General features: G+C 41.5%; 1 protein-coding gene across 1 annotated transcript; it reads left to right on the forward strand.

The window, feature by feature from the left end:
• The first annotated feature begins 2,598 nt into the window (after positions 1 to 2,598).
• On the forward strand, positions 2,599 to 8,681 carry LOC134631725 (G-protein coupled receptor-associated protein LMBRD2B-like). The gene is made up of 10 exons (XM_063480282.1): positions 2,599 to 2,606; positions 2,712 to 2,721; positions 2,882 to 3,001; positions 3,045 to 3,094; positions 3,210 to 3,322; positions 6,508 to 6,596; positions 7,442 to 7,629; positions 7,803 to 7,906; positions 8,201 to 8,310; positions 8,447 to 8,681. Exons 1-9 carry the CDS (start codon positions 2,599 to 2,601, stop codon positions 8,290 to 8,292), a joined length of 774 nt encoding a protein of 257 aa, XP_063336352.1. The 3' UTR covers positions 8,293 to 8,310; positions 8,447 to 8,681.
• The last annotated feature ends 2,744 nt before the right edge of the window (positions 8,682 to 11,425 follow it).

Genomic DNA, 11,425 nt, shown 5'->3' on the forward strand with positions numbered 1-11,425 from the left:
AAAGCCAAATATGTATTTTTCGGACCATAAGGTGCACGGGATTATAAGGCACATTAAGCGAAACAAAGCAGTCAGATAAATCAAACTTTATTCAACTCATTCTTCTTGCGTCCTCCACTTCTGTACCATTGATTCATTAATGCTGTATTCTATCACAGCTGCTCTATTCCCATGTTGTTGCTGTATATTAATGACTAACCTCGTATTGTGGATGGATTATCTCAGTTGTGCTCCTGACTGAAGTTTGGTCCGTTTACAGCATCTTGCCATGTGATTGCATTTGTCCCTAACCACCACGAACCCTCACGTTAACCTTTATCGAGTGGAAAAGTATTTTATCTTGATTATATAAGTAATGTAGGAGCCATATGAGTTGCTCTTTTTTGACTAAGTGGGTTGGTTTAAATGGACTCACTGTATTGGTGCACAGGTGTGGGGCGTGCCTCATGGGTGTGGTAGATGATAAATGTGGTTGCACTCACCTGTTCACTGCACCTGATGTTGGTGAGCAGAAAGGTAGGGTGAGCATGAGGCAAAACTTTCTGTTGATCGCAGCTTGAGCGCAGCTTGAATGACTTTGATAGATTTTGACTGTAACTTGATGTTTTTTGTATAGTTGTGCACTAATTGATGCCATAGGCCAAGTTGTTATTTGGCATACTAATTGGTAGTGATGGGTAGATGAGGCCTCGTGAAGCGTTTCAGCACATTCCCCAAACTGTGTGGACACAGTTTTGCTGTTTTGCTCCATACTGACACCTGCTGGACCTTAAATATCATTGTAGGCAACTTACTTGAGACTCACAACAATTCACAACAATTCAATGACCTAGTCATACTTATACACTGTAAGGTATTGTACTTTCTATGGAATCATTTTATATCTTTTATGTTGCAAATATTGTAGACATCACCAGTGTGTGAATGGGTGGATGACTGGATGTGTAAAGCGCTTTGGGGTCCTTAGGGACTAGTAAAGTGCTATACAAATACAGGCCATTTACATCTTTAAAATATAGTGTGAATCACATTAAATGAAAATTAAGATGAAAGTATTGTGAATGTAATATTACCCATTCGACTCAGTTTATTATAAATTTCTATTCAGAAATATAAGTTTATCCAATCTTTTTGCATTTAGTCTATTGTGTTTTTTTTGTTTTGTTTTTTTTGTTTGTTTGTTTTTTACACCTTTTCCCCAGCTTTGGAAAACTCACAGGCACAGATGAAGCTGGGGTACACAAAAGCTGTAAAGTCAGGTGGAAAAGGTTCTGATAAGATGTCTTCCTATTCCCCCAGTACGTTAAAGGATCCTCTGATCTTGGAATTTTTCTCTCTGACACTCTCCACAATACTAAGGGGTTGGCAGTCCTTTATAATAAAATTCAGGACTGCTTGGTCCAGAACAGTCTTCCTAGATGCTTGATTTGAAAAATAAAACGCATACTAATAAAAAAAAATGATGATAAAGCTGTTCAGTGTCAGTATAGGCCGACCTGTGTTCATTCTCAGTGTGTTTGTCTCCTCATTTTCATGTTTGGCTCTGTAATGCCTCTGTAACACTGAGGATTTGTTTTTGTTTGTAAGAAAGCTCTGCAGAACAGATGCAACATTTATCCTGCATAAAATGAAATAAATAATTTACACTTCAAGTCAAATTGCTGTTTTTCCTATTCTGGTAGATTACACTGAAACAAACAGTTACCTTATTTGCAGTTAAAAGATCAAAATGATCCCACACAGCAGAAACGTTTTTCTTTCGGGCTCCATTTTGTTATGGAGAGATGTGTATTTTTTTTTCTTTACCAGAGTAATTTTGTGGGGGGTTTTTTGGTGGCGACTCATTCCGTTGGCAGATACGGATGCGGTACCTGTTAAACAGAGTTCAGGGAACAAATGAGCCTGTACAGAGTACTCAAAATAAATAAGTTGTCCAAATTTAGTCATTTTTAGCTAAGCTTTACTCAACTTTTTTTTTAGTTCTGGGAACCAATTAGATTTTACAGTACACTTATACTTGTTTGCTATACCATAAAACAATAAAAGAAGGTACAACCTCTTCTCGTGACCGCAGGATGTGAGTGTGTATGCCAGAACACTCTGGAAGGCACACAGAGTCTTTACAGACTGCTAAGGATCAAACCTCTATCAACATGCAATTGATTATAAAACTCTAAGCATATATGAGTAAATATTTCTAAGCATAAATGACAATCCAATAATATAAACCTGACACAAAGTGGCAAAGAAAAGCTTTTTATTTATATTTTTAATCTCAAGAAGCAACAGTGAAATCACACAGGAGAAAGATCTGTATGTAAAACGTGGGGAGAGTATTAGTTTCCTAGCAGCTGTGCTGGCTTGTCACACGTGTTATTCATTGTGATGGTTCATTGAAAGAGCACCAGTGTGACGGTACCATAGACTTCAACCAAACTAAGGCACACGATGCAAAAGGCGATAAAGACATGACTCAATAGCTTTGTAATCACTGCTGTCAGCTGAGCTTTGTTTGATGGTGGTTCAGGTAAACAGCAGAAGAAGAGGAGAAAAGATAGTCCTCGTTCCACCACAGAGCAAAAAAAGAAGAGGAAGATAATGACGAGGTGATGATGAGGTTTCTCTCTGTGCTCGTAGTTTCCTCCTCAGGCTGCACACAGCTGAAATCTTCTGTTTCCTGTGCACTCTTAAAGTACTGGTTTTCTCCTCAGGGGTTTTAAGGTAATAAGTCACCTGCTGTCACGCTCTCATGGATTGGTTAATGTTAGCAGTAACTTTGTGTTTTTTTTTATGCTCTCATGTCTCAACCCATCATGTGCAGGTGATCTACACCGTGCTGAGACACAACAGTACTGATGTGCAGTGGTAGATCCTCTTGCAGCATGCCATCCACCTGGATGATGTGGCCAAGAAGGAGAACAGCTCCACCCACCAATTCGTCCACAGCTTCCCGTTGTCAGAGCCAGCCGGCTGGCTCAGCAGATACATCTACATCCTGACTGTAGGTGGTTGTAATCAGATTCCTGCTGTGATCACCTGCACAGGTGTCCTGCTACAGTTTTCCTTTGGGTGCTAGTGGCAGTGACATCGAAGAGTAAACACTGCCCTGTGTATGTGTGTGTGTGTGTGTGTGTCACAGAGTAGTACTAGGAGTGCCTCCTGAACCTTTGGTTTTACCGCCTCCTCTCCGTCGTCCTCACTCTGTTCAGCGTGGCTGTGGTTTGGTCCAAGTGCACCTTCTTCACCTTCTTCAGCACGTGGCCCGTCCTCTCGCTGATTGTCATCCGGTTGGCTGAGAGGCTACAACTACCAGTACATCGAGGTGAGCCTGAGAGGGCAGACGCTAGTTTACACACAAACCGTCAGACACAGAGCTTCATATTTCTATACAGCCTCTAAAAGTGTTTAAAGCTGCTGTGTGATGGAGTGCTGCACAGCTGAGTCTTTGTTGTGTTACAATGAAGGAAACGTGACATGTGACGTTTGTTTCAGTGCTTCGTTGTTGAAACACGATCTCACTTCATTCAGACCGCTGAGCTCCTCTTGTTCAGCTCACTGCCTCGTAATGCTTGCTCTCTCCACCAGATGGCATGCTTCATCACAATCTTCTTCCTTTGCACCTGGTATTGACTTAGAGTTTTATTGTCATTGTGTAGTTTCTTGCACAGCGAAACTGGGTAGCTGGACCACAAGGTGAAAAGTAAAGAAGGGAAAACAATATACAATGAGGGGGAAACAAATAAATAAATAAAAAGCAATATATATGTATCCATATATGTGTGAGTGAACTATATACATGGTGTGTGCGTAGGAAACATTGAAACATTGTGTGGTTGTATACAAGGGCAGTTATATAATATAATAAATAAAATAAGGGTGGAGGGGCCATGGTCATTTAGGGTGGGGGTGGTGATTCCAATGAGACCAAAATATTGCACATGAGCCAAAAATATTGCACAGAGCATGGAAAGAGTGAGATATTGCACATAAGACATTGCACATAAGACATTGCACATAATCTTCTTGCCAGCTGTTGTGCAACCAGCGTACCACACAGGGATGGCGTGTGGTACGCTGACCTCTTCCTTTGTTTCCTTGGTGTTTAGGGTAGAGATGGCACGATACCACTTTTTTATGTCCGATACTGATATCATAAATTTGGATATCAGCCGATACCCATATGAATCCGATATTGTGTGTTTCTTAATCAATAAAACTGTTTTTTAATATCTCGCTGCATTTTGTATAAGTTCATACTCAAGTTTAAATAAACAACAACACTAAAGCTATTCTGCATTATACCTGTGTGTGGGGAAAAAAATACACTGCACCCAAAATATTTCATAGTTCAGCAACACTGATCAATCTAATAAACTTAAACCTACTCCATCCTCCCTATTCTGGTAGAGTACTTAGCATAAATATTAAGCAACCTAACTAATAGGGTTGCAAACTCCCAGCAAAAAAAAAAAAAAAGAAAAAATAGGGAACCACCCTCCACCTCATGATGCTTAATCGATGTAATCAACTTTAATTTGATGCAGGATGAAAACAAAATGCACAGAAACAAATAATTTTTCAAGAATAAGTAAATAGCTTAAACATCTTTCTTCAACAGAATTGCAGGATTCACAGATGGTACTTTCCCAAAGGAAAAAGTACTATAGCTTACTAGGGTATATTAGACTTAACAGTTACTATATACAGTAATGGACTTCTACACATTTTACATCAGATTAAAACTTTGGGTGTAAGATTCAGATAATTATTTATTAAAAGCTAGACATTTTAAATGAGAATAAGAAAGAAAGGTATGTCTTTGTGCCCCCCTTTTCCCTGTTCATGCCCTATCGGCCCCCCTGGCTAAACTTTGCTAGATCCGCCCCTGCACAGTTACCAGCCGTCAGCTGCGTAGAAAACGATCCTGGTCTAGAAAGTAATATTAAATATATTCTAACAACAGCTTATCAAGGTTAAACGTGCTGCTGTTGTTCAGCCGCTGGTTTTACTCTTTCTGGCGCAAAGTGAGCCAAAAACAAAGAAGAGAGACGGACTCGTGACAGAAAAGCCGATCAGCTGATCATTAAGCAGTTTCACGATTGAAGTAGCAGCAGGAGAGCGAGAGGCAGTCGCTCCATATATCGGTTGTTAAGCTTAACATGGGAACGCTTTACAAACATTCAGAGATGAACTTACACACTTGCTCTACTTCTCTCCGAGATAACTTCGGCGGAGATGAAATGGTCTGGGTCTAGGTTTAAAAGCTTGTCTATACGAATGTCTGGGATGATGGTATTGAAGGCCGAGCTGAATTCAATAAAGAGCATCCTTACTGATTTCCCAGGATACTCCAGGTGATGCAGAGGAGAGTGAAGGGCGGTGCAAATTGCATCCTCTGTGGACTTTTTTGCCTTGTAGGGTGGGAGGCAGTCCTTTATGTGCCTTAGGAGCAGCTTCTTGAAGCACTGTGCAATCACTGGAGTCAGTGCGATGGGTCTGTAGTCGCTGAGGCTACTGATGGTGGTGGACTTGGGGACTATTGTTGCAGATTTCAGAGAGTGAGGGACAGTGGCATGTGACAGGGAGAGATTGAATAGTCTGGTGAACATGGGAGCCAGCTGGTCAGCGCAGGCTTTGAGCAATCTACCAGGTATTCCGTCAGGGCCAGCTGCTTTCCTCTGATATTCTGCTCTGAACACATTGCCGACCTCATGTTCTTGGAGGCTAAATGTGTGGGGACTGTGCTCAGAGGAGGCTGTGGGCAGGGCGTCGTGCATGGTGGGGTTGACTGCAGTTTTCTCGAAGCGGGCAAAGAAGTGCTTATGTTCCTCTGCTAATGAGATGTCCATATTATCTATATTTGTCCAACTGCCTTTGTAATTGGTGATGTGTTTCAGGCCTTCCCATACCTTTCTGGAGTTGTTATCACAGAGGTGGTCTGATAGATTGTTTGAATAGTCCAGCTTTGCTGCTCTGATGCCTTATTTAAGGTCTGCTCTTGCTCTGCTGTACATGTCCTGGTCCCCAGATTTGTGTGTTGAGTTGCATGCCTTTAACAATGCCTGAACCTTACTCGTCATCCAGGGTTTACGTTTGGGGTAGAGCAGGACAGGCTTTTCCGTGGAGACAGTGTCCATGCAGTGCTTGATGTAACCTGCGGTTGTGTGAGTCTCTAGTTCATCATGTTAAAAGACACTCCACTCTGTGAGGGTACTTGAAAGGGTTCTGAAAGCGTGAGGAAACACATCCCTGTAAACCAAGAGAAGACACAAGTACACGTGTTTCTTTCGGGAATGTTCCTCCTCATATACAGGGCGAACATTTTTACTGTTTCAAAAGACCTTAAAGTCTCCTCTTATTTTTCTTAAAGCACACAAACTACAGAGTTGTGCAGTGAGTCAACGTGTTATTAAACAACATATCATGTGACCCAGATGTTGACCCGGAGATAATGGAGGAGTCAACTTGATGGAGGTTTTGTGACTTTGTGGTGTTTTCCTCCTGCAGGCTGTCCTGTCGTCTCACTCCTCCCCTGTTTGATCCACATGGACTCGGCCATCTCCCACCACAACAAGCTGCAGACTGCTCACACCTCTGTAAATACCCACACTGTGTAACACACCTGCTGTTACACCTTTTTGGTGCAACCCTTTAAATTTGGGGTACCCCTTTGGCCTCTCCCCTTTTCTACAATTCCCTGTAGGAGAGGAACTGGAGCGGGCAAGTTAATTACTTGGAGGTCTTTCATTCTTTTTACCTTTCATCGCAGGAACACAATGCAGGAACACAGCGGTTGCATATACAGTAGTGTGCCAAAGGTTTAGGCAGGTATGCAACAACGCTGTAAACATAGAATGCGTTCAGAAAAATAAATAAGTAAATAAAATTATATATATACTGTATATATATAGCGCCTTTCTAGGCAGAGTCATAAAGTGCTGCACATAAGATAACCAGTCATAGAAAGGTAAAACAGACAATATCAAACAGACAATTTAAAACAGGCAAAATTAACCAAAAGCAGTTTTTTTTAAAAACAACTACTCCATCCACAATTCTTAAGGTTTGGGGGAGAGAGTTCCACAGTCTAGGGACATAGGGCTGTAGCAGATCAGAGATGTAGGCTGGTGCCAACATCTCTGATCTAAAAGTCAAGACCAGGATCTTAAAATGGCCTCTGAATTCAACAGGAAGCCAGTGTAGCTGAGATAGCAACGGTGTCACATGTGAATACAGATTTTGTCAAAACCCTAGCGGCAGCGTTTTGCACAACCTGCAGACGATCCAGAGAACCTTTGCTTAGATACATCAACAGTGAGTTACAGTAGTCCAAGCGTGAGGAAATAAATGCATGTATAGCAATCTCCAGTTCAATTCATTCCATTCAATTCAGTTCATGAATGATTAATGATTGTTTATTAACCCCAAATGTATTCTACAGCAGGACAACGACCCCAAACACACAGCCAAAGTCATTAGGAACTATCTTCAGTGTAAAGAAGAACAAGAAGTACTGGAAGTGATGGTACGGCCCCCACAGAGCTCTGATCTTAACATCATCGAATGTGTCTGGGATTACATGAAGAGACAGAAGGGGTTGAGGAAGCCTGTATCCACAGAAAATCTGTGGTTAGTTCTCCAAGATCTTTGGAACAACCGACCAGCTGAGTTCCTTCAAAATGCGACGTGATTTAGATTTCTCTTTTGTTCATTCACTGCATTTTGTTGATTGATGAAAGCTTTGCACAGTACTGTATGTAATTATGTTTGTGATTCTGTGTCGTAATCAATGTTCTCTTCAGTTTAAGGACCCGCTGCCTTGATCTTCTGGGCTTCCAGCAGTTTATGGAAGACAGTGAAATGACCTCTGACCTGATGGACGAGGGAAAGGAGCTGAACCGCCAGGGTGAGACTGTCGCCACCATCTGAATTCTGTTTAACAAGACAGTTATAATAAAATATAATATTTGTACAGTTATAGGAAGAGGCGGAGGGTAAATACCTCTTTGTTTCTTCTGTTTAGATTTCAGAGAAAACTAATCAGTGTATGATATAACAATAGAAGTCACTCACACACATCAAAGTCCTTTTACACATCTTATTCTAATAACATAAAATATATATTTTCATTGTGTATTAAGTGCACAGACTGCAGTTTACAGCAGGTTTCCTCACATATACTATATGATTCCAAAATAAGAAAGTCATCTGCTGGGAGAAGAAACAACAGTGAAACGGGAAGTACAAAGAAGCTGCTCATCACTGGATATTCTGCTTAAGATTGAAGATTGAACATCTGCCTCCCAGCAGGTCAGTAAAACCGAGACAGCTCTACAGAATCGGCGACAACATCTCCAGCACCATCAGACTGAGAACAGGAGCTCCTCGAGGCTGTGTTCTCACCCCGCTGTTGTTCGCTGTCCTGACACTGCACTGCTCTACACAGCTCCAACCACATCATCAGGTTCGCTCATCAGCAACGACGACGAGTCGGCGTACAGAGATGAGTTTGAGCAGCTGGCGTTCTGGTGCAGCGAGACCACCAACACCACCTCCATCACCAAAATAGCCTAGCAGCGCCTCCACTTCCTGAGACGCCTGAAGCGGGCCAGCCTTCCTCTTCCCATCCTCACCGTGTTCTACAGGAGCACCATAGAGAGTGTTCTGACCAGCTGCATCTCCGTGTGGTTCGGCAAGCTCATCCAGCTACAACGGATTGTTAAAGCAGCTGCCAAGATCACTGGAACATCTCTCTCCCTCACACGCACTCTTTTCTCTCCTCCCGTCTGGCCGACGCTATCGCAGCATTGGGGCCCAATCCTCCAGGCTGCGAAGTAGCTTTTTCCCACAAGCCATCAGACTCTTGAACTCACTACCGGCTCTCCCACTCCCCCCCACCACCCACACCCACACAAACCGTTACCTAACTCTATTGCACTCCACATACCACTGCCTTTGTAATGCAGATGCTGCTCTATGGACAATCCTTACACTCAAGAACTCTGCTCATGTTTACAAGCTGCTACGCTGGTCACTTTAAATCACTTCAAGGTCACTTTAAATCATTCAAATTGTAAATTGTTATTAATACATTTACCTCCAAGTCTTAAAGTGTATATTTATTTTTTCACTCTTCTTATATTATTATTTCTTTGGGGGGGGGGGGGATTGCACTGAATGTAACTGGAGCCTCATCATCTCATCTCTAGATACTGTACTGTATATAGCGGAGATGACAATGAAGCGTACATTGGCTTGACTTTGATGTGACAGACTGCAGGCCTGAGCTTCTAAACAGATCAAATCCTCAATTTACTGCCTGTCATGCCGGCAGTAGAGACAGTCTGAGCACATGAATGTGAATTACTTTAAACGCAGGTTTTATGAAGGTCTTGCTAATATATTTCATTTCTAGTGTTTAATGTTGTAGATTTATTTATCTGTCTGTCACGATGGGAGCTGTTAGGATCAACTGATTCAGTCACTGATAAACCTGAAGTCCTTCAGTCATGTAGGAGGTCAGAGCTTCATGTTTATGGGATTCATGTGCAGTTTAATTGCATCTGTATTTATGTCATTTAAAGTTGATTGGCAGGTGATTGTGTGTGAAACCATGTAATCACTGTAAGTTCATCAACACCTTCACCATGTTTAAATAAGATAAGATAACATGACCTTTAGTAGTCCCACACGTGGGAAATTTGTTTTGTCACAGCAGGAAGTGGACAGTGCAAAAGTTCTGAAGCAATAATTAGACTACAATAAGAATAAATACAGTACACAACTGTACAGAATAGAATAAAATCAAATACTATATACAGTAGAATAAAATATACAATAGGATAAAAATAGAATAAAATGTTGTACACAACTGAGTAAAAATACAACGATGCCAGAAAGGAGTATTGCACTTAGTGTTATTGCACATGTGTGGGTGTGTGTGTTTGATCAGTTAAAGTCTTTGTTGTGGAGTCTGACAGCAGTGGGTTGGAAAGACATGCGAAATCTCTACAGAGTTTCATCTGTGTGCTGTTAGATTTCTATTTGTTTTTGTTTACATTAAAATAAACTGGAAATATGAAGCAGATCCCCGATGAACCCCAGGAGTCATTGTGGGCTTGTACTGATTGCTAAACCAAGCTGCACAAGATTGGACTGAAGTAAAGCAAAGGCTGCCTTGAATGTAGGAAAACGATATGAAACCATGACAGTGAGCTTTGGAGGATTTCTTCAGTCACGTTTTTATGAAGCATTTGTTTATAGCATTAAAATGAAGTGAGCTAAAACTGTAAAAACACAGAACTGGTCCTTTAAATGTGTTTAGCAGTAAGTGTTGTGGTGCTGGCAGAAGTGATCTTCAGTCAGAAAGGTTGATGGTCAGGATGAACCTGGACAATTCTCTGTTTATATGTGTCATATCTTTTGTATGATATGGGATAATTATTGATAGAGACAGACGTAGCCTTGTACTTACATTTCTTGCCGCCTGTCAACACTGCATCTCCTGCCGTTACAAACGGCTCTTCTGTGTTTGTGTCTCATCGTTCTAGTGATGAATATTTATCGTCCACCATGAACTCAGCCTATTGTTCTGGTTCTGGTTTTGGAGAGTAGACTGTGTTGATCTGAGTCCTGTGAATTATTCCCAAGACAAATTAAAAATGTCCTCTGGTGCCGTGTTGTTGCACAATAAATATGATCGAGGTGTCAGAAACGGTCTGGCCCTGGTTATTGTCTCAGATATGGTGCACGTCTTATCCTTTCTGCTTCTGTGGGTTTCCTTCTTTTACTTCTTGTTATTTTCCTAAAATGTTTTTCATTGTGACAAAAATATCTGCTGGAGTTTATGGTGCACTAAAACCTTTATGAAACAGTTGCACTCACCGTTAAAAGGCAAGCCAGAAAAGCAGTGTAATGCAAAGTTATTTAAGGGCTAGATTTATTGCAATGGGTGTGTTACGTTCCCCTAAAAGGGTCCAGGCGATGAAGGGGAAGTAACAAAATGTGTCTGGGTCAGAAAAAGGAGACAGAGGCAAAATGGTTAAATTAAAGAGTTTTATTAAAGTTTCTATCGATACTAACTGAAAGAGACGGACAAGCCGCTATCACCATTTAAAGAAACAAAACAAAACTCAAACGTTGGTCAATTAAACTGAGAAGTAAGCCAGAGAAGGATAAATTGCTAAACACACTACTCCCCACCAAGTAGGAGCAGAGCACACGCAGCTTACTAGCTGCAACCACCAATAGGCACAAAAAGCACCAGCAGCTCACTAGCTGCAACCATTCACATGGCACTCTGGCCCAGAGCTCACCTTTCCCTGGGCTTAAATACCTTTAATTACTGATGTGAGTTAGCTGTGTAAAAGAGAAAGGTGGCACCTCAGGCAGAAGAGATTGTAGGACACGCCCACACAGGCACCTT

This window comes from Pelmatolapia mariae, linkage group LG7, assembly GCF_036321145.2.
Source record: "Pelmatolapia mariae isolate MD_Pm_ZW linkage group LG7, Pm_UMD_F_2, whole genome shotgun sequence".
Classification (NCBI taxonomy): Eukaryota; Metazoa; Chordata; class Actinopteri; order Cichliformes; family Cichlidae; genus Pelmatolapia; species Pelmatolapia mariae.